Consider the following 22,909-nt stretch of genomic DNA (forward strand, 5'->3'; position numbering starts at 1 on the left):
CACCCATAATTTCTTGGAAATAAATACAGGGAATGGGGCCCCCAACGGCCTCGGGTCGAAACCGGGAGGGGGAAAAGCGGGAAGAGGCGGATTTTTGGGAATTTTTGGGAAGGGCGAGGCTTCGCCGGGTCCGGGGGGGGGGGCTGGAGGTGGGAGGTGGGAGGCTCCCGACTCGTGGGGGGAGGAGGGATTTCCTTGGGAGGAGGAATCTTTGTTTGGAGAGTTTCAAACCCAAAAAGTGACGGTGAGACCCCCCCGGGGGTTCAATAATCCCAGGGACGGCGAATCCGCCTCGTCCACGCCAAAGGGGGGGGATTATCCCAAAAGGAGGGGGATTATCCCAAAGGAGGGGGATTATCCCAAAGGGGAGGGATTATCCCAAAGGGGGGGGACTATCCCAAAGGAGGGGGATTATCCCAAAAGGAGGGGGATTATCCCAAAGGAGGGGGATTATCCCAAAGGAGGGGGATTATCCCAAAAGGAGGGGGATTATCCCAAAGGAGGGGGATTATCCCAAAAGGAGGGGGATTATCCCAAAAGGAGGGGGGTTATCCCGACTTCCAGGCCCGGGAGCTGGGCTGGGATCCCGCAGGAACGCTTCCCAAACTTCCCAAACCTCCTTCCTCGTGCCGGGAGCGCCCTGGGGCTCCGCCCGCCCTCGGCTGCTCCCGAGGCAGCTCCAGGAGGGTCCCGAGGCCGGAGCACGAGAGCCAAGCAGGGAAATCCGGAGCCGACCGTGCCAAGGGGAGGAGTCCAAGCTCGGCCCGGCCCTCGGGAATCAGGTCTCCACCACCCGGATCAGAGGCAGCGGTTTGGGGCCCGTCAGCCTCTTGCTGCGGGGGGAAAAGGGGGGTTTTCAGAGGGATGAAGAAGGAAAAAATGGGGGAAAAGGGTCTTGGGGGGTGGGGGATCCCCCCTTAGGAAGGGATTTCGGCTGCCCTGGGCTCTGCTGAGGGAGGGGTGAGGGAATGGAGACGTGGGAAAAGACGGGGTGTGCTTCCCAAGAGCATCCCCAGATCCATTGGAGCATCCCTGCTTCCAGAAGAGCACCCCAAAATCCCAGAGAGCCTCCCTGCTATCCAAGAGCATCCCCAATTCATGGAGAGCATCCCTGCTATCCAAGAGCATCCCCAAATCCAGAGGAGCATCCCTGCTTCCCAAGAGCATCCCCAGATCCATTGGAGCATCCCTGCTATCCAAGAGCATCCCCAAATCCAGAGAAGCCTCCCTGCTATCCAAGAGCATCCCCAAATCCATTGGAGCATCCCTGCTTCCCAAGAGCATCCCCAAATCCAGAGGAGCCTCCCTGCTATCCAAAAGCATTCCTTGATCCATTAGAACCTCCCTGCTTCCCAAGAGCATCCCCAGATCCAGAGGAGCATCCCTGCTTCCAGAAGAGCACCCCAAAATCCAGAAGAGTATCCCCAATTCATGGAGAGCATCCCTGCTTCCCAAGAGCACCCCCAAGCCCAGAAGAGCATCCCCAAATCCAGAGGAGCCTCCCTGCTATCCAAGAGCATTCCTTGATCCATTAGAGCCTCCCTGCTTCCCAAGAGCATCCCCAGATCCAGAGGAGCCTCCCTGCTATCCGAGAGCATCTCTGCTTCCAGAAGAGCACCCCAAAATCCAGGAGAATATCCCCAATTCGTGGAGACCATCCCTGCTATCCAAAAGCATCCCTAAATCCAGAGGAGCCTCCCTGCTATCCAAGAGCATCCCCAAATCCATTAGAGCATCCCTGCTTCCCAAGAGCATCCTCAGATCCAGAGGAGCATCCCTGCTATCCAAAAGTATCCCTAAATCCATTAGAGTATCCCCAATTCGTGGAGACCATCCCTGCTATCCAAAAGCATCCCTAAACCCAGAGGAGCCTCCCTGCTTCCCAAGAGCATCCCCAAATCCATTAGAGCATCCCTGCTTCCCAAGATCATCCCCAGATCCATTGGAGCATCCCTGCTTCCAGAAGAACACCCTCAAATCCAGAGGAGCCTCCCTGCTATCCAAGAGCACCCCTTGATCCATCAGAGCCTCCCTGCTTCCCAAGAGTGTTCCCAAATCCAGAGGAGCCTCCCTGCTTCCCAGGAGCATTCCTTGATCCATCAGAGCCTCCCTGCTTCCCAAGAGCGTTCCCAAATCCAGAGGAGCATCCCTGCTTCCCAAGAGCATCCCTTGATCCATCAGAGCCTCCCTGCTTCCCAAGAGCGTTCCCAAATCCAGAGGAGCCTCCCCAAACCCAGCACCGCCTCCCAGCCAGGCCGTGGACCCGCGGGGCAGCCCCTTCCCGGCCGGAATTCCGTGTCCCCCCCGTACCTGCTCACGTATTCCGACTTGGAGCGGGCCCTGGCGCTGTGCCCGCCCCGGCTGACCTGCTGCTCGATCAGGTGCTCGATCCGGTCGTGCATCTCCAGGTTCTGCAGGAATTGGGAGCGGGAGTTGGGAACAGGAAATGGGAGCGGGAGTTGTTGGGAGCGGGAAATGGGAGCAGGAGTTGGGAGCGGGAGTTGGGAGCGGGAAATGGGAGCAGGAGTTGGGAGCGGGAGTTGGGAGTGGGAGTTGGGAGCGGGAATTGGGAGCAGGAGCTGGGAGCAGGAGCTGGGAGCAGGAGCTGGGAGCAGGAGCTGGGAGCAGGAGCTGGGAACGGGAATTGGGAGCGGGAGTTGGGAGCGGGAGTTGGGAGCGGGAGCTGGGAGCGGGAGCTGGGAGCGGGAGTTGGGAGCGGGAGTTGGGAGCGGGAATTGGGAGCGGGAATTGGGAGCGGGAATTGGGAGCGGGAATTGGGAGCGGGAAATGCGAGCGGGAGTTGGGAGCGGGAGTTGGGAGCGGGAGCTGGGAGCGGGAGTTGGGAGCGGGAGTTGGGAGCGGGAGCTGGGAGCGGGAGCTGGGAGCGGGAGTTGGGAGCAGGAAATGGGAGCAGGAAATGGGAGCAGGAAATGGGAGCAGGAAATGGGAGCGGGAGTTGGGAACGGGAATTGGGAGCAGGAAATGGGAGCGGGAGTTGGGAACAGGAATTGGGAGCAGGAATTGGGAGCAGGAATTGGGAGCAGGAATTGGGAGCAGCAGTTGGGAGCAGGAGTTGGGAGCAGGAGTTGGGAGCAGGAGTTGGGAGCAGGAGTTGGGAGCAGGAGTTGGGAGCAGGAGTTGGGAGCAGGAGTTGGGAGCAGGAGTTGGGAGCAGGAGTTGGGAGCAGGAGTTGGGAGCAGGAGTTGGGAACAGGAATTGGGAGCAGGAATTGGGAGCAGGAATTGGGAACAGCAGTTGGGAGCAGGAGTTGGGAGCAGGAGTTGGGAGCAGGAGTTGGGAGCAGGAGTTGGGAGCAGGAGTTGGGAGCAGGAGTTGGGAGCAGGAAATGGGAACAGGAATTGGGAGCAGGAGTTGGGAACAGGGAGGTTTTCCAGCCCTGGGGAGCAGGGAAGGGATTGTCCCTCCATGCTTGGGACGGGTAGGGTCACATCTCTCATTCCAAGGGGGAATTTTGGGGGCACTTCATGACAACGCTGAGGGGCTGGAGCGTGTCCAGAGGGGCTGGAGCAGCAGGAGAAGGGGCTGGAGAACTCCCGAGGGAGCTGGGGGGGCTCATCCTGGAGAAAAGGAGGCTCAGGGGGGACCTTCTGGCTCTGGAATTCCCTGACAGGAGGGGGGAGCCGGGGGGGGTCGGGCTCTGCTCCCAGGGAACAAGGGACAGGAGGAGGGGAAACGGCCTCAAGCTGTGCCAGGGGAGGGTCAGGTTGGACACCAGGAGGAATTTCCCCCTGGAAAAGGATGTTCAGGCATGGAAGGAGCTCGGATCTGACCCCCCCAGGACCCTCTGGGACCCACCTCAGCCTCCAGGTAGGAGACCCTCTCCTTCAGCTCCTGGATCGTGGAATCCTTGGCCTGGATCACCGTCTTGGAATTCTGGAGCTGCGAGGGGGCAAGTTCAGAAGGAGGCAAGTTCCTTCAGAAGGAGGCAAGTTCAGAAGGAGGCAAGTTCCTTCCCGTGGGCTGACGGGGCCGGAGGAGCTCCCAGGGAGCTTTTCCCATTTTTTGGGAAGCGTCTTCCCGGTCCCTCCCCCCTCACCTGCTCGATCATCTGCCGCACTTTGCGCTGCTGGCTCTTCAACATGTCGTCCAGGTGGTGGATCTTCTCCCGCAGCGTGGCCACCTCCTTCTCCAGCTGGGCCACCCTGGGGCAGGGGACACGGGGAAAATCCTCGGGGAGCCGCCCCCGGATGGGTGGGAACACCCACACCCCGAAAACAGGGCCTGGGGGAACGCCCACCCCAAAAACACACACCCGAAAAACACCCACACCCCGAAAACACAGCCTGGGGGAACGCCCACCCCAAAAACACACACCCCAAAAACACACACCCCAAAAACACCCACCCCCAAAAACACCCACACCCCGAAAACACAGCCTGGGGGAACGCCCACCCCAAAAATACACACCCGAAAAACACCCACACCCCGAAAACACAGCCTGGGGGAACGCCCACCCCAAAAACACCCACCCGAAAAACACACACCCCAAAAACACCCACCCCCAAAAAACACCCACCCCAAAAACACCCACACCCCGAAAACACAGCCTGGGGGAACGCCCACCCCAAAAAACACCCACCCCCAAAACTGCAGCCTGTGGGAACACCCACCCCAAAAACACCCACCCCAAAAACACCCACCCCAAAAACACCCACCCCAAAAACTCAGCCTGTGGGAACACCCACCCCAAAAACTGCAGCCTGTGGGAACACCCACCCCAAAAACACCCACCCCAAAAACACCCACCCCAAAAACACCCACCCCAAAAACACCCACCCCAAAAACACCCACCCCCAAAACCTGCAGCCTGTGGGAACACCCACCCCAAAAACACCCACCCCAAAACCTGCAGCCCTGTGGTCTCTCCTCTCCAACCCCAGGATTTTTTGGGGTCGAGCAGCAGGGGAGGGACACACCAACCCTACCCCAGGAGAGCCACAGAGCCCGGAACCCACAGGAAGAGCAGGAAGAGCCACCCCACAAACCCCAGAGGGCTCCCGGGAAACAACCACCCCGGCCCCAACCAGCCCCCGGAGCAGCGGGATCGGAGCCTCCCGGGGCTCCCAAACCTCCGGGATCCCCGGGAGCCAGGCACAACTCCAGGGTTTTGGGGTTTTTTGGGGGATGAATCACCTCCGGGGGTGCAGGGAAGGTGCTTGGCACGCCCTGCCCTGCCCAGGAATGTGCCAGGGCACCGAGCTCTGTGGGAGTGACACCCCGACCCCGGGCGGCTCCGGCGGGATTCCCGAGCTGGCGGAATTCCCGGGAGAGAGGAGCTGGCAGCGTTCCGGGGGGGGACACTCACCGTTCCTGCTGGGCCACCTTGTCCCCTTCCAGGCCCCGCAGCCGCCCCAGCTCGGCCTCCCCGGCCCTCAGCTCGGCCACCAACGCCCGGCGCTCCTGGGGAGAGCCGGGGGGGGTTATCCCGCAGGGAAAACACCGGGATACCCCGGCGCTCCTGGGGAGAGCCAGGGGGGGTTATCCCGCAGGGAAAACACCGGGATACCCCGGAGCTCCTGGGGACAGCCAGGGGGGGTTATCCCGCAGGGAAAACACCGGGATACCCCGGAGCTCCTGGGGACAGCCAGGGGGGGTGATGCACCAGGGAAAACACCGGGATAACCCAGAGCTCCTGGGGACAGCCAGGGGGGGTTATCCCGCAGGGAAAACACCGGGATACCCCGGTGAAACACCGGGATACCCCGGAGCTCCTGGGGAGAGCCAGGGGGGGTTATCCCGCGGGGAAAACACCGGGATACCCCGGAGCTCCTGGGGACAGCCAGGGGGGGTTATCCCGCGGGGAAAACACCGGGATACCCCGGAGCTCCTGGGGACAGCCAGGGGGGGTGATGCACCAGGGAAAACACCGGGATAACCCAGAGCTCCTGGGGACAGCCAGGGGGGGTTATCCCGCAGGGAAAACACCGGGATACCCCGGTGAAACACCGGGATACCCCGGAGCTCCTGGGGAGAGCCAGGGGGGGTTATCCCGCGGGGAAAACACCGGGATACCCCGGAGCTCCTGGGGAGAGCCGGGGGGGTGATGCACCAGGGAAAACACCGGGATACCCCGGAGCTCCTGGGGACAGCCAGGGGGGGTTATCCCGCAGGGAAAACACCGGGATACCCTGGCGAAACAACGGGATACCCCGGCGCTCCTGGGGAGAGCCAGGGGGGGTTATCCCACAGGGAAAACACCGGGATACCCCGGAGCTCCTGGGGAGAGCCAGGGGGGGTGATCCCGCAGGGAAAACACCGGGATACCCCGGAGCTCCTGGGGAGAGCCAGGGGGGGGTTATCCCTCGGGAAAAACACCGGGATACCCCGGCGAAACACTGGGATACCCCGGAGCTCCTGGGGAGAGCCAGGGGGGGTTATCCCTCGGGAAAAACACCGGGATACCCCGGCGAAAACACCGGGATACCCTGGCACTCCTGGGGAGAGCCGGGGGGGGTTATCCCGCAGGGAAAACACCGGGATACCCCGGCGAAACACCGGGATATCCCGGAGCTCCTGGGGAGAGCCAGGGGGGGTGATCCCGTGGGGAAAACACCGGGATACCCCGGAGCTCCTGGGGAGAGCCAGGGGGGTTATCCCGTGGGGAAAACACCGGGATACCCCGGCACTCCTGGGGAGAGCCAGGGGGGGTTATCCCTCGGGAAAAACACCGGGATACCCCGGCGAAACACCGGGATACCCCGGAGCTCCTGGGGAGAGCCAGGGGGGGGTTATCCCGTGGGGAAAACACCGGGATACCCCGGAGCTCCTGGGGAGAGCCAGGGGGGGTTATCCCTCGGGAAAAACACCGGGATACCCCGGCGAAACACCGGGATACCCCGGAGCTCCTGGGGACAGCCAGGGGGGGTTATCCCGCAGGGAAAACACCGGGATACCCCGGAGCTCCTGGGGAGAGCCAGGGGGGGTGATGCACCAGGGAAAACACCGGGATACCCCGGTGCTCCTGGGGAGAGCCGGGGGGGGTTATCCCGCAGGGAAAACACCGGGATACCCCGGCGCTCCTGGGGAGAGCCAGGGGGGGGTTATCCCGCGGGGAAAACACCGGGATACCCCGGCGCTCCTGGGGAGAGCCAGGGGGGGTTATCCCGCAGGGAAAACACCGGGATACCCCGGAGCTCCTGGGGAGAGCCAGGGAGGGGGGTTATCCCGCGGGGAAAACACCGGGATACGCACGGGGGGGGCACAGACGGGCACCCGGGCTCTGCTGGGGGGTTGCACCAGGGATGGACAGACAGGGGGATGGACAGACAGGGGGATGTCCCGCTGCTTTCCACCCCCCACAAGGATACGGGATGAATCCGGCCCCAGATCCATCACAGGGATGTGGGTTATCCCATTTGGAGGGATCAGGGAAGGAGAGGATCACTGAGGTTGGGAAAGAGCTGCAAGATCACCCAGGCCCAGCTCTGATCACCCAATTCCACCTCTGATCCCCCAATCCCACCTCTGATCCCCAAATCCCACCTCTGATTCCCCAAATCCCACCTCTGATTCCCCAGATCCCACCTCTGATTCCCCAAATCCCACCTCTGATCAATCCCACCTCTGATCAATCCCACCTCTGATCAATCCCACCTCTGATCCCCAAATCCCCCCTCTGATCCCCCAATCCCAAACTCTGCCCATCGAGCCCAAGCCTCTGGATCATCCCAGCTCCTGTCCCTGCCCAGACACCCCCAACATCCCCCCCTGTGCCCCAGGGCCTTTCCCAAACCCTTCCTGACCCTCTGGAATCTTGGTGCCATCACCATTTCCCTCTCCAGTGCCCGACCAGCCTCTGGGGGAAGAACCTTTCCCTAAAACCCATCCTAAACCCCCCTAAAACTCATCCTAAACCCCCCTAAAACTCATCCTAAACCCCCCTAAACCCCATCCTAAACCCCCCTAAAACCCATCCTAAACCCCCCTAAAACCCATCCTAAACCCCCCTAAACCCCATCCTAAACCCCCCTAAAACTCATCCTAAACCCCCCTAAACCCCCCTAAACCCCATCCTAAACCCCCCCAGCCACAGCTGCAGCCCTTCCCTTGGGCTCTGCCCCAAGAGCAGAGCTCAGCTCACCCCACACTGCCACATTTAGGACTTTAATCGTGTCGTGAGCTCCAAAAAGAACAGGATAATGCTGGAAGTTGTGGGAATGCCCCACGAGCAGAACCGTCTAGACGGCGCTGCCGCTTCCAGGAGACCTGGGAGAGCCTGCACGGACCAACCAGCTCTTCTGGACCTGGGAAAGGCCCCTTCCCATCCCACCAGTGGGAGCCCAGCAGCTGGATATCGGGTTAGACCTGGTTGGGAAGTCGAGCCCTGCAGGGAGAGTCTGGTTCCCTGGGCTGGTTCCCTGGGTCTGATTCCCTGGGTTTGGTTCCCGGGGATGGTTCCTGGGTCTGGTCCCTGGGCTGGTTCCCTGAGTCTGGTTCCCTGGATCTGATTCCCTGGGCTGATTCCCTGGGCTGATTCCCTGGGTCTGATTCCCTGGGTCTGATTCCCTGGGTCTGATCCCTGGGTCTGGTTCCCAGGTCTGGTTCCCTGGGTCTGATTCCCTGGGTCTGATTCCCTGGGCTGGTTCCCTGGGTCTGATTCCCTGGGTCTGATTCCCTGGGCTGGTTCCCTGGGTCTGATTCCCTGGGTCTGATTCCCTGGGTCTGATTCCCTGGGCTGGTTCCCTGGGTCTGATCCCTGGGTCTGATTCCCTGGGCTGGTTCCTGGATCTGATTCCCTGAGCTGGTTCCTGGGTCTGGTTCCCTGGGGCTGATTCCCTGGGGCTGATTCCTGGGCTGATTCCTGGATCTGATTCCCTGGGCTGGTTCCTGGGTCTGGTTCCCTGGATCTGATTCCCTGGGCTGGTTCCTGGATCTGATTCCCTGGGTCTGGTTCCCTGGGCTGGTTCCCTGGGCTGGTTCCTGGATCTGATTCCCTGGGCTGGTTCCTGGGTCTTGTTCCTGGGCTGATTCCCTGGATCTGATTCCCTGGGCTGGTTCCCTGGGCTGGTTCCCTGGGCTGGTTCCCTGGGCTGGTTCCCTGGGCTGATTCCCTGGGCTGGTTCCTGGATCTGATTCCCTGGGCTGATTCCCAGGCCCGGCTCCACTAATCCCAACCCCCCCAGAGGGTCCTGGTACCTTTTCCACCCCGGCCAGGAGCCTCTGGAGCTCGTCCACCTGCACCTCCTTCTGCTCCACGTCCCTCTCCGCTCTCCGGAGGGCAGAGCTCGCCCGCTCCGCTTCCTCCTGGTACTGGGCCACCTTCCTCTGGAAAAAAGGGGATGGGAAAGGCTTTACTTGGAATCCCAGAGCCCTTGGGGGACGTTCCCAACCCTCGTGGGCGCTCCCAGGGGTTTTGCTGAAGGCACCAACGCCCCGACGGTGCCTCGGAGACGAGGAGCCCTTCGGAAGGTTCTCGGGCTTCAAAGCACTTCAGAGGGCAGGGAGGAGCTCCAGGAGCTCCAGGGGGTTCTCAGGCTCCTCTGGGACCACCTGCCCACGGGGCCACCAGCCCCAGGTTGGGATGTGGATGCTTCTTCCAGCCCCGGGACTCGGGAGAGCTCCGGGGGCTCAGAGGGGACAGGGATGGGCCACCAGCCCCAGGGTGTCTTTGGCCACCATCAGGGGCTCAGAGGGGACAGGGATGGGGTCACCAGCCCCAGGGTGACCTTGGCCACCATCAGGAGCTCAGAGGGGACAGGGATGGGGTCACCAGCCCCAGGGTGACCTTGGCCACCATCAGGAGCTCAGAGGGGACAGGGATGGGCCATTTGTCCAAGGAAATGACCTCAGCCACTGCCCAAATCAACAGGAACAGCTCAGAGGGGACAGGGACAGGTCACCAGCCCCAGGGTGACCTTGGCCACCACTGGGAGCTCAGAGGGGACAAGGATGGGCCATTTGTCCAAGGAAATGACCTCAGCCACTGCCCAGGCCAACAGGAACAGCTCAGAGGGGACAAGGGTGGGTCACCAGCCCCGGGGTGACCTTGGTCACCCTCAGGAGCTCCGAGGGGACAGGGATGGGGTCACCAGCCCCAGGGTGTCTTTGGCCACCATCAGGGGCTCAGAGGGGACAGGGATGGGGTCACCAGCCCCTGTCACCCCTCAAACCCACTTCCTGGGCATCCCCTCAGGCTGCCAGAGACCAGTTTGACCTGTGGGACGGGACTGGGAGCGGGGGTGTCACCGCTGTCACCCACCCCGGGGTGACACAGCCCGGCCCTGCCCATCCGGGCCGTGAGCAGGCACCAAAAAACACCCCGAAGGGGACAATTAACCCCCTTAATTGGGGAGCAGGAAGGGAGGGGAGCAGCAGCAGCAGCAGGAGGAGGAGGTGGACACCTCCAGCAGCCCCAACGTGTCCCTCAGGGCTCCTGGAGAAGCTTCAAAAACCACCAAAACCAGATTAAATCCCCCGTTTTTCGGTCACCTCGAAGGCTTTCCTCTCCAACTGATGGCGCTTCTCGGCCTCCTGCAGCCTCCTGAGGAGCCTCCTGGCCGTCTCCTGGAGCGTCTCCACGTCCTGGCTGGAGCAGTTCTCCTCCTCCTGGGCAGGGATGAGTCGGGAGGCACCGAAGGGTCCCCCCCCCCGGCGTGGGTGACACCCCGGTGACACCCCGGTGACACCCCTGCCCCGCTCCCCTCTCGCCTCCCACGCTCCAGCTGCAGCTCCCAGCCCTCCTCGGGATCCCCGGGGCATTCCCAGCCCTTGTTTGGGGAGGAGGAGGAGGAGGCCACTTGGGCAACCTGAAACCCGAGAGTGGGCACAGCCCCAAAAAATCCCGGTCCCAAAAATCCCGGCCCCAAAAAAATCCTGGCCCCAAAAATCCCGGCCCCAAAAATCCCGGCCCCAAAAATCCCAGCCTCAAAAAAATCCCAGCCTCAAAATCCCAGCCCAAAAAATCCCAGCCCCAAAAATCCCAGCTCTGAAAATCCCGGCCCCAAAAATCTTGGCCCCAAAAATCTCGGCCCCAAAAATCCCAACCCCAAAAAAATCCCGGCCCCAAAAAATCCCGGCCCCAAAAATCCCAGCCCCAAAAAAATCCCAGCCCCAAAAATCCCGGTCCCAAAAATCCTGGCCCCAAAAAAATCCCGGCCCCAAAAATCCCGGCCCCAAAAATCCCGGCCCCAAAAATCTCGGCCCCAAAAATCTCGGCCCCAAAAATCCCAGCCCCAAAAATCCCACCCTAAAATCCCAGCCCAATAAAAATCCCGGCCCCAAAAACCTCAGCCCCAAAAATCCCTGGGGGATCAGGCTCAGCTTCAAAGCCAGGAGGAAAACCTCAAATTAAACTGACTTTTCCTAAAATCATGGAATATTTGGTGGGAAGGGGCTTTTCCCAGGTCACGGGTCCCCCCAAGCCCCATCTCCCCCCCGACCTCGAACATTCCTGAGGCTGAAATTCCCCAAATTCCCCCCTTACCTGCTCCTCCCAGGAGTCCCCCCGGAGCCTCTCGGGGCCCTTCCAGCTCCCGTTGTGCTGCTCCAGCACCACCTGCACAATTCCAAGGACACGGAGACGTCGGAATTCCGGGGGCCACTCCAACCCGGGGGGGTTCCTGCAGCCAAACCTTCACCAGAGCCCTTCTCTGCCTGACTCCTGGTGAACTTTTGTCCTCCAAAACGTGGTTTTAATCCACCACAAAGCCCCTCCTGGAGCCTTTTCCAGCCCGGGAAGGGGATCCCCCGTTACCTGTGGCTGCTCCCGAGCTCCTTGGCTGCTCTCAAGTTTACTGTTAAAGTCCTCCCGCAGCTTCTTCAGAGCACTTCCAGCCTGGCAAAGGCAACGGAATTCAGCTGGCTCGGGGTGGAAGGGGTCCCTCAGCCCCCCAAAAATCCTCCTCGGCCACGGCCGAGTCTTGGGGGCGGCTACAGCTGCTCCAGTTGGGCTACAACTGCTCCAGATGGGCTACAACTGCTCCTACAACTGCTCCTACAACTGCTCCTACAACTGCTCCAGTTGGGCTACAACTGATCCTACAACTGCTCCTACAACTGATCCTACAACTGCTCCTACAACTGCTCCTACAACTGTTCCAGCTGGGCTACAACTGATCCTACAACTGCTCCAGCTGGGCTACAACTGATCCTACAACTGCTCCTACAACTGCTCCAGTTGGGCTACAACTGATCCTACAACTGATCCTACAACTGATCCTACAACTGATCCTACAACTGATCCTACAACTGATCCTACAACTGCTCCAGTTGGGCTACAACTGCTCCAGTCGGGCTACAACTGCTCCAGTCGGGCTGGAGGGGAGGCAGCGGGTCCCAAATTAATCAAAATACAGCAGGACGGAGCGAGGGGAAGCAGGAGGAAGAAGGAGGGATAAAGGGGAAGCAGGAGGGATCAAGAGGAAGCAGGAGGGACCAAGGGGAAGCAGGAAGAAGCAGGAGGAATCAAGGGGAAGCAGGAGGAATGAAAGGGAATCAAGGGGAAGCAGGAGGAATCAAGGGGAAGCAGGAGGGATCAAGGGGAAGCAGGAGGGATCAAGGGGAAGCAGGAGGGATCAAGGGGAAGCAGGAGGGATCAAGGGGAAGCAGGAGGGATCAAGGGGAAGCAGGAGGGATCAAGGGGAAGCAGGAGGGATCAAGGGGAAGCAGGAGGAAGCAGGAGGGATCAAGGGGAAGCAGGAGGAAACAAGAGGAATAAAGGGGAAGCAGGAGGGATCAAAAGGAAGTGGGAGGAATAAAAAGGAAGCAGGAGGAATCAAGGGGAATCAAGGGGAAGCAGGAAGAATAAAGGGGAAGCAGGAGGGATAAAGGGGAAGCAGGAGGGATAAAGGGGAATAAAGGGGAAGTAAGAGGGATCAAGGGGAAGCAGGAGGAATCAAGGGGAAACAGGAGGAATCAAGGGGAATAAAGGGGAAGCAGGAGGAATAAAAAGGAAGAAGGAGGAATAAAAAGGAAGCAGGAGGAATCAAGGGGAAGCAGGAGGAACCAAGGGGAAGCAGGAGGAACCAAGGGGAAGCAGGAGGAACCAAGGGGAAGCAGGAGGAACCAAGGGGAAGCAGGAGGAACAAAGGGGAAGCAGGAGGAACCAAGGGGAAGCAGGAGGAACCAAGGGGAAGCAGGAGGAACCAAGGGGAAGCAGGAGGAACCAAGGGGAAGCAGGAGGAACCAAGGGGAAGCAGGAGGGATCAAGGGGAAGCAGGAGGAATCAGGAGGAATAAAGGGGAAGCAGGAGGAATCAAGAGGAACCAGGAGGAATCGAGGGAAAATGAGAGGGAGGTGGATCAAGGAGAGACCAGGAGAGATCAGGAGATAAATCAACAGGAATCCAAAGGAATCCGAACCAGAGGGAGGGAAAACAAAAGGGATCCTGTGGAGATTGGCCTGGCTGCTCATTCCTGGCTCCCCAAGGTCACAAGAGCCGTGACTTGGGATTCTCCCGGGCCAGGGGAGGATTCCCAGCCCTTTCCACCAACTCCAGCTCCCAGAAAAACCTTCTGGGTTTTTCTGGATCAGCCCCTCCCCCTGGATTTTTGGCTGGGATAAAGGAGGTTTTCCAGAGCTCTTGGAGCTCTTGGATCAACAACCAGCTGGATGGAGGCATTCCCAGGGTTTTTCCCCCACCTGGATGCCAAGAAAAACCGGTGCCACCACCTCGGCTTTTAACTCTTCCTCTCCTGTTTTCCACAGGCAAAAAAAATCGACTCTTCCAGCTGTTCCAAAATCCCAAAATCCCGCTCGACTCGTCCTAAACCGGCCCTTTTCAACCCAATTCCTGCTTCTCCAGCCCTTTTCAAGCCAATTCCTGGAGCTGAAGCCCCAAAAGCCCCGGGAATGGGAAGGCTCAGGGATAAAAAGCAGGTGAGATAAAGGTTGGGTGGCAACACCCCGGAGCAGCCCCGGGCAGGAACAGACTGTTTTCTCTTGGATTAGGGGAAAAAATAAATCCAGTTTTTTGGCAGAGGAGTCGGAAGGATGATTAAAAATCCGGAGACGCCCTCCCGGATCAACCCCCGGGGCTCAGAAAGGCTCTGACAGGAGGTTAAATTGAATTTAAATTGAATTTAAATTGATTTATTTCCCCCCTTTTCCCCTCTTTTTTTTAAGGCCAAACTGCCCATCCCGGGACATTCTCCCCCTTCCAAATTTAAATTGATTTATTTCCCTTTTCCCCCTTTTTTTTTAAGGCCAAACTGTCCATCCCGGGACATTCTCCTCCTCCTAAATTTAAACTGATTTATTTCTCCTTTTCCCCCTTTTTTTTAAGGCCAAACTGCCCAGCCCAAGACATTCTCCTCCTCCTAAAATTAAACTGATTTATTTCCCCTTTTTCCCACATATTTGAGGCCAAACTGCCCATCCCAGGACCTGTTCCCATATTCCAATTTAAATTCATTTATTTCCCATTTTCCCCTTTTTTTTTAAGGCCAAACTGCCCATCTTGGGACATTCTCCTCCTCCTAAATTTAAACTGATTTATTTCCCCTTTTTCCCACCTATTTAAGGCCAAACTGCCCATCCCAGGACCTGCTCCCACATTCCAATTTAAATTGATTTATTTCCCACGTTTTTAAGGCCGAGCCCATCCCAGGACACTTCCCCCTCTTCCCAAAACCATTCCCAGCAGGAACCCAGGAAAGGGTTAAAATTCCCAGGGTCTCCTCCTCCTCCTCCTCCAGTTCCCCAGACATTCCAAGGAAACATTCCAAGGAAACATTCCAAGGAAACATTCCAAGGAAACTGCCCTTTAACCCTTGGGTGGGGCTGGGATCGCCCTGGGGGGGAAAGGGCACCACAATTCCCGAGCAATTCCCGAGCAATTCCCGAACAATTCCAGGGCAATTCTGCCCCGGAGCCGAGCAATTAGTCAGGTGGGGACTAATTGATGGCCTTGATTAGACAAACTGTTCCCAAGGGATGTTCCCAAGGGAATGGGATGTTCCCAAGGGAATCGGGGCATCCTGGACCCCCTGGGATGGGAATTACCTTGGGATGTTCCCAAGGGAATCAGGGCATCCTGGACACCCTTGGATAGGAATTATCTCAGGAATTGGGGCATCCTGGACCTCCTTGGATGGGAATTACCTCGGGATGATCCCAAGGGAATCAGGGAATCTTGGACCTCCTTGGGTGGGAATTAGCTTGGGATGTTCCCAAGGGAATTGGGGCATCCTGGACCCCCTGGGATGGGAATTACCTCGGGATGATTCCAAGGGAATCGGGGAATCTTGGACCCCCTCAGGTGGGAATTATCTTGGGAATTGGGGCATCCTGGACATCCTGGAATGGGAATTACCTCGGGATGTTCCCAAGGGAATCGGGGAATCTTGGACCCCCTCAGGTGGGAATTAGCTTGGGATGATCCCAAGGGAATCAGGGCATCCCGGACACCCTTGGATAGGAATTATCTCAGGAATTGGGGCATCCTGGACCTCCTTGGATGGGAAGTACCTTGGGATGATCCCAAGGGAACAGGAGCATCCCAGACACCTTTAGATGGGAATTACCTTGGGAGCTGCTCCCAAGGGAATTGGGGCATCTTGGACACCCTTGGATGGGAATTACCTCAGGAATTGGGGTATCCTGGACACCCTCAGATGGGAATTACCTTGGGAGCTGCTCCCAAGGGAATTGGGGCGTCCTGGACACTGTTGGATGGGAATTACCTCGGGATGATCCCAAGGGAATTGGGGTATCCTGGACCCCCTGGGATGGGAATTACCTCAGGAATTGGGGCATCCTGGAACCCCTTGGAATGGGAATTACCTTGGGAGCTGCTCCCAAGGGAATTGGGGCGTCCTGGACACTGTTGGATGGGAATTACCTTGGGATGATCCCAAGGGAATTGGGGTATCCTGGACCCCCTGGGATGGGAATTACCTCAGGAATTGGGGCATCCTGGACACCCTCAGATGGGAATTACCTTGGGATGCTCCCAAGGGAACAGAAGCATCCCAGACACCCTCTGAATGGGAATTCCCCTTCCTTTGCTGGGAATTCCCCCCCCCGGGCCGGGAATTACCTCCTGGATGTACCGGACCTCGCTCCTGAGCTGAACCTTCTCCTCGTGGTTTGTGCTGCCCTCGCCTCGGGCCTTGAGATAAACCTGCCCAGAGAGGCCCAGACTGAGATAAAAACCCTCCCAGACCATCCCAAATCCATCCTGGGAACGGCACGAGGATCCCACCCCATCCCAAAGCACCTTCCCCGCGCGTTTTCCCTCCGGATTTAAAACGTCCCCGGGGTTCCCAGAGCTGTTCCCCCTCCTGTGTGACCCCCAAACTTCACTTCAAGCTCAAAGTTAAGCTTGATTTTAAGCTGCCTCAAAGTCTTTTTCCAGGTTGTCCATCACGGGGGGTTTAGTTTGAATTTTAGTTTTAATTTTAATTTTAATTCAATTCCCCAAATCCACTCTCCATCCTCCCAAATCCACACTGAAAATCCACACTCCCTCCCCCCAAATCCACACTCCATCCCCCCCAAATTCACACTCCCTCCCCCCAAATCCACACTCCCTCCCCCCAAATCCACACTCCCTCCCCCCAAATTCACACTCCATCCCCCAAAATTCACACTCCCTCCCCCAAATTCACACTCCATCCCCCCCCAATTCCCACTCCATCCCCCAAATCCACACTCCATCCCCCAAATCCACTCTTCATCCCCCAAATTCCCACTCCATCCCCCAAATCCACTCTCCATCCCCCAAATCCACTCTCCATCCCCCAAATCCACTCTCCATCCCCCAAATCCACTCTCCATCCCCCCAAATCCACTCTCCATTCCCCAAATCCACTCTCCATCCCCCAAATCCACACTCACTCCATCCCCCAAATCCACACTGAAAATCCACACTCCATTCCCCAAATTCCCACTCCATCCCCCCCAAACCCACACTCACTCCATCCCCCAAATCCACACGGAAAATCCCCTCTCCATCCCCCAAATCCCCTCTCCATCCCCCAAATCCCCTCTCCATCCCCCAAATCCCCTCTCCATCCCCCAAATCCCCTCTCCATCCCCCAAATCCCCTCTCCATCCCCCAAATCCCCTCTCCATCCCCCAAATCCCCTCTCCATCCCCCAAATCCCCTCTCCACCCCCCAAATCCCCTCTCCATCCCCCAAATCCACTCTCCATCCCCCGAAATCCCCACTCCACTCCCCCGAAATCCCCTCTCCATCCCCCCAGATCCACTCTCCATCCCCCCAAATCCACTCTCCATCCCCCCAAATCCCCACTCCACTCCCCAAAATCCCCTCTCCATCCCCCCAAATCCCCTCTCCATCCCCCCAAATCCCCTCTCCATCCCCCCAAATCCCCTCTCCATCCCCCCAAATCCCCACTCCACCCCCCCACCCTCCTCCACCCCGACTCCTCTCCTTCCCACCCGACCCTGGCACCCTTTTTCCCGGATAAAACCCCCCCTTTTCCACCCCCAACCCCCTCCCATCCCCATCCCCTCGGGATCCACCTTGATGATCTCCTCGTCGCCCTCGTTGCACTTGACGCACTCCGAGGCCAGGGAGTGCCCGTTGCTGGACCTGTTGGCCACCATGGCGAAGGCTTTGCCCACGGGCTGCAGGGGGGGGGAATTTCCTGATCAGTAAATCCCCCAAAATCCCGGGAATCCCTCCCCGGGGCCGGAATTCCACCCACCTTCTGCTTGGCCTGCTGGCGCCGCTCGCCCGGCAGCTCGTGGGGCAGCGTCAGCCGCAGCACCTTCACGCTCTCCTGCAGCACAAATTGGGGTTTAGTCCCACCTTGGGCTCGGATCCAGGCTCAGCTTCGGCCTCCCCCGAGGTATTTTGCCCAGTTTTATATTTAAGGTTCAGTTTTAAAGTGTAAAGTTGGAGTTTTGGGGCTCCCTGGAAGGCTTGGTGTGGATGGACGGAGGGACGAGGAGCTCCTCCCTCAGATGGGATTGAGGGAGGGGGTCCTGCTGGGATTAAAGGGGTGGGTCCTGCTGGGATTAAAGGGGTGGGTCCTGCTGGGATTGAACAAGCGAATCCTGCTGGGATTGAACAAGCAAATCCTGCTGGGATTGAACAAGCAAATCCTGCTGGGATTGAACAAGCAAATCCTGCTGGGATCAGAGTGAATATTGCTGGGATCAGAGTGAATCCTGCTGGGACTAAAGGAGTGGATCCTGCTGGGATCACAGTGAATAGTGCTGGGATTTAAGAGTGGATCCTGCTGGAATTAGACAAGCAAATCCTGCTGGATTGAACAAGCAAATCCTGCAAGGATTGAACAAGTAAATCCTGCTGGGATCAGAGTGAATACTTCTGGGATTAAAGGAGTGGATTCTGATGGAATTAGACAAGTAAATCCTGCTGGATCAGAGTGAATACTTCTGGGATTTAAGGAGTGGATCCTGCTGGGATCAGAGTGAATATTGCTGGGATTTAAGGAGTGGATCCTGCTGGAATTAGACAAGCAAATCCTGCTGGGATCAGAGTGAATCCTGCTGGGATTTAAGGAGTGGATCCCACTGGGATTAAAGGAGTGATCCAGGCCAAGGCCACGGATCCAACCCCTCGGGACTGGAGGATCCACTGAGCTGCTCCAGGGCCGGGATCAGGGCAGGGTTTGGAGCCACCTCCTCCCGTGGAAGGTGTCCCTGGCAGGGGGGGTGGGACTGGGAGGGTTTTAAGGCCCTTCCAACCCCTCCCATTCCGTGATCCCACAATCCCAGGAGGTGTGCCACGATCCCAAGAGGTGCTCCACACCCGGGGGGGTTTCGGGACGCCCCGGAGACGCTTCTGGCACCCAAAAATCCTGGACATCCTTCTCCCAGACGGATCCTCAGGAAGGATCCCAAATCCTGGAGCTCTCCAGAGGCAGCTCCAGGGACGGATCCCTCCCCTGGGATCCCGCCCTGGCCACGCCCTGGGCCACGTCACCCTCCCGCTTCCAAAGGTTCTCTCTCCAAGTCCCAACAAGCCGAGTTTGTTTCCCAAATACTCCCGTGTGAACTCCCACAGATCCTCGGGAATCCGCTCCCCTGGATCTCACGCCCACCCCGGGGCCAGACCCCCCAAAATCCCTCTGTTTAATCCCGGGAAAGCTCCGCTCGGGATCCGCTCCCCGGTTTAACCGGGTGCTCCCGGGGAGATTCTTCCTCCAGGGAATGTTTTCCTCGGCAAAGTTTGGAAAATTCCGGCCAGGAAGCCTCGGGAGCAGCCGGATTCAGCGGGCTCTGTGGGTTTGGGGGGGTATTTTGGGATCTGGGGGGGTTTTAGGGAAGGCAAAGGGCTCACGGCGGCGCCAGAATCCATCAGGATCCAGGGAAAGGCCTCCCCCAAACATCCTCACTCCCAGCTTTGTTTACAAGCACCAGGATCCTGCATTCCTGCTCATTCCCAATCCCATCGAGCTGCCAAGGAATCCTCTCTCTCCCAGGGGAAGAGCACGGAGCGATTTCCATCCCTGCAGCCAAAACTTCCTCACGTGGACACTTCCCATCCCAAAAAAAACACCATCACCACCAAACCTGCTCCTGGATAAAACCCACCACGGAGCCCAGAGCTAAACCAGCACTAAACCAGCACTAAACCAGCGCTAAACTTGCACTAAACCAGCACTAAACCAGCACTAAACCAGCACTAAACCAGCACTAAACCAGCACTAAACCAGCACTAAACCAGCACTAAACCAGCACTAAACCAGCCCTGGCACTTCCAAATCCCGGCTCCACCGAGCAGGAAACCAGCCCATGCAAATCCCAGCTCGGTCAGGGAGGGTGGGACACGAGTTTCCCCGTTTTGAGGGACACTCTCTGGACCACCAGGGATGAAATCCGGGGTTTTTTTGAGGGAAGGGAATGTTTTTTTAGGGAAGCTGAGGCAGGTGCAGGAGGCTGGGATGGAACCGACCCCTTCCTGCCTCGGAAGGATGGAGGAGAGGAGCAGAAACGCCTGATTTGGGGATTTTTGGGGCTTTCCCAAAGTTTTAGTGGCTCCTCGCCGGGGTGGTTTTAGGAGAAGCAGCTCCTCCAGGGCCAAGCTGGAGCTCCGAGGTCCCAAATCCCGCCGGGATCGGATCCACAGGGACTCCCTGCCCTGCTCCTGTCCCTGAAATCCAACCCCCACCTCCCGCTTCCAGCCCTGGAGCTGAGGGGAGGCGGATTTGGGGCCTCCTCCATTATTTTCCAGGGAAGCAGGAGGCTTTTCCAAGACAATGGAGAGCCCCGCGCTGGGCTCCAGCTCGGAAAAAAACCCGCCTGGGACAGAAAATCCTTCTTTAACCCCCCCCAGCTGTGCATCCCGGGAGTTATTCCAGCCTGGCCGGGTGTGTTTACGGCTTTTCCTGGGGAATGAACCGGGATGGGAAGAGTTTGGCCGGGTCTGGGCTGCGGGGAAGCTCCGGTAGTTGGAGGTTTTTGGGCAGGAAGCTCATTTGAGGGGACATTCCCAAAATCCCCGGTGGCCCCGCGGGTCCGAACACCCCCGAGAGCGGGATCCCGAGGAAACGAGGAAAACCGGGAGGGGGATTTCAGGAATTCCGAAGCCAATTTTAAAACGTTTCGGCCTGTTCTGCACCGTCCAACCCGTTTTGGAGGGAGGAGGCTCCGGGGAAGGGGGAACCCCACGAACCCCAACCACATCCCAGGGCCCCGCGGCCGCCGAGCCCGACGTTTTGCAACCCTCGGGAAGGTCCGTCCGTCTGTCTGTCCCGCCCGGGAACAGGCCTGACCTGAGCCAAGGGTTGGAGGGGGGGGTATCAGCGAGGATCAGCAGCCGGAATTTTGGGGATCGCCGGCGCTGGAGCCGCTTATCTGCCCCAACCCCATTAACCGACGAGCCCAAACGCCGCGATCGCTCCTTATAAGGCTGGAAAAGCCGCCGGGAATGAGGAGACTCTCCTGGAGGAGACTCAGAGCTGAGTCACCCCGCAGCCGGCACGGGGCAAAAAAAGGCGGCCCGACTCTTTATTTTTTTGGGGGGGGGGATCCCTCCGGCCACCCCAAAAAGCCTGGAGCCGAGCCGGGCCGGGCTCTCCCGGGCAGCGCCGCCGGCTTCGCCCCATTCCCGGGAATGCGGGGCGCCAGGACGGCGCGGGGCCGGTTTTTGGGGCGCCGCCAGCCCCACCCAGGGCCCGGCCCGGCCGCGGACGGCGCCGGGGAAAACCCGAGGAGACGAGGAAGAGGGAAAAAACCGGGACGATTCGCTCAAATTCCGGGGGGGGGGAGGGAAGGAGCCGCTTCCCGGTTGTTCCCATCGCCCCCCAACCCCTCCTTCCTGCCCGGGAGCCGCTCGAGGGGCGCGTTACCCCCCCCCCAAAGCCACGTTTTTGGGGGCGGCCCGATGGCTCCGCGGCCCCATGTGCCGGCCGGGCATTCCCGGGATCCCTCGGGAAGCGCTTCCCGGGATTTGAGGGGGACGGTGGGAGCGCAGCCCCAACGCCGGGGGGTCCCTCGGGGGTCGCTCTGCGGATGGTGGGCGCGACCCCGACCCCCCCCCCGGGGAAGGTGCGGTCGCAGAGCCCCCCGGGGACCACCCAGAGCTCCCCCAGAGCCCCCGGGGGACCCCCCGAAGCTCCGCGGGGCGAGGGGAGAGGGTCGGGCAGCCGGGGGGGCGCGTCCCCCTCCCCATCGCGGGGTCCCGGGGGGGGTTCGCGGGACACGAGGGGTCCCGGGGAGGGGTCCGGGGGGGTCCTCACCGGGCTCTCGCCGTGGGGCCGCACGTCCAGCACCGCGCACCAGCCCTTCAGCCCGTTCATGGCCCCGCCGCGACTGCCCGGGCGCGACCCACCGCCCGCCCGCCTATACGGGCCACGCCCGCCCGCGGGGGACACGCCCACCCGCGGGGCCACGCCCAGGGCCACGCCCAGCACAGGTACCCGCCTGGGAGGGGGCCACGCCCCAGGGGTGGGTCACGCCCACCCGCAGGTGGCCACGCCCATCGCCTCCCCAGGTGACAAAGGCGGGGCCGGGCGCGCCAAAGCCGCGCGGAGACGGTGCCAAAACCGGGCTGAAACCGCGCCAAAACTGTGCCAAGGCGAAGTCTGGCAGCGCCAAAACCGCGCCCAGCTGTGCCAAAGCTGTGCCAAAGCCGTGCCAAAGCCGTGCCAAAGCCGTGCCAAGCTCTGCCACGTCCTGATCAGCCAAACCCAGCCGTGCCAAAGCCACGTTTAGCCAGGCCCAGCCGTGCCAAATTCATCTCGAGCCACGTCAAAGCTGTGCCAAAGCCCTGTCCGGCCGTTCCAAAGCTGTGCCGAGCCGTGGCAAAGCCGTGCCCGGCCGTGCCAGTGCTGTGCCAGCCATTCCAGAGCCGTGACAAAGCTGTGCTGAGCCGCGGCAAAGCCGTGCCCGGCCGTGCCAAAGCCGTGCCAAGCCCAACCCAGATGTGCCAAAGCCACGCTGAGCCACGTCAAAGCCATGCCAAAGCCGTGCCAAGCCATGCTCAGACACACCCAGCCGTGCCAAAGCCGTGCCAAGCCCAACCCAGACGTACCCAGCCGTGCCAAAGCTGTGCCAACCCACCCCAAGCCCCTCCACCCCCCCCCATCCAGCCTCACCAGACCGAGCCGTGCGGGCCGTGGTGATGCCAACGCCGTGCCAAACCGCGCCCAGCCGTGCCAGGGGGCCCCCCCAAACCGTGCCGGCGACCAGCCCCCTGCGCCCAGGGGCCGTGTGGCACCGGGGGTCCGGCCCGGCGGGGTCGGCGGCCACATCCCTGCCCGTGTCCCCGCCCGTGTCCCCGCGCCGCGTGGGTGGCCCGGGAGTGTCACCCTGTCCCTAATTGCCGCGGGTGGCCCGGGAGTGTCACCCTGTCCCTAATTGCCGCGAGTGGCCCGGGAGTGCCACCCCGGCCCTAATTGCCGCATTCCCGCGGGATGAGCTCAGCCGGCCCCGGGCTCGGCCGGGCCGGGGCCACGTTCCGGGGCCACGTTCCAGCCCCGTGCGGTCACCGGGGCCACGCGCCGGAGCC

General features: G+C 59.9%; 1 protein-coding gene across 2 annotated transcripts; it reads right to left on the bottom strand.

Moving 5' to 3' along the window:
* Positions 1–277: 277 nt before the first annotated feature.
* TUFT1 (tuftelin 1) lies at positions 278–21,757 on the bottom strand. 2 transcript variants are annotated; one of them, XM_064638682.1, is made up of 13 exons: positions 21,639–21,757; positions 17,634–17,708; positions 17,449–17,553; positions 15,998–16,081; positions 11,714–11,794; positions 11,444–11,515; positions 10,450–10,566; positions 9,157–9,285; positions 5,327–5,421; positions 4,058–4,163; positions 3,817–3,900; positions 2,311–2,411; positions 278–833 (listed from the first exon to the last, which is right to left on the bottom strand). In XM_064638682.1, exons 1-13 carry the CDS (start codon positions 21,696–21,698, stop codon positions 779–781), a joined length of 1,164 nt encoding a protein of 387 aa, XP_064494752.1. In that variant the 5' UTR covers positions 21,699–21,757; the 3' UTR covers positions 278–778. The 2 variants fall into 2 exon arrangements, with proteins under 2 accessions (XP_064494752.1, XP_064494753.1); XM_064638683.1 differs by lacking the exon at positions 11,714–11,794.
* Positions 21,758–22,909: the final 1,152 nt, after the last annotated feature.

The sequence above is a fragment of the Pseudopipra pipra genome, chromosome 29 (genome assembly GCF_036250125.1).
Source record: "Pseudopipra pipra isolate bDixPip1 chromosome 29, bDixPip1.hap1, whole genome shotgun sequence".
NCBI classification, from domain to species: Eukaryota; Metazoa; Chordata; class Aves; order Passeriformes; family Pipridae; genus Pseudopipra; species Pseudopipra pipra.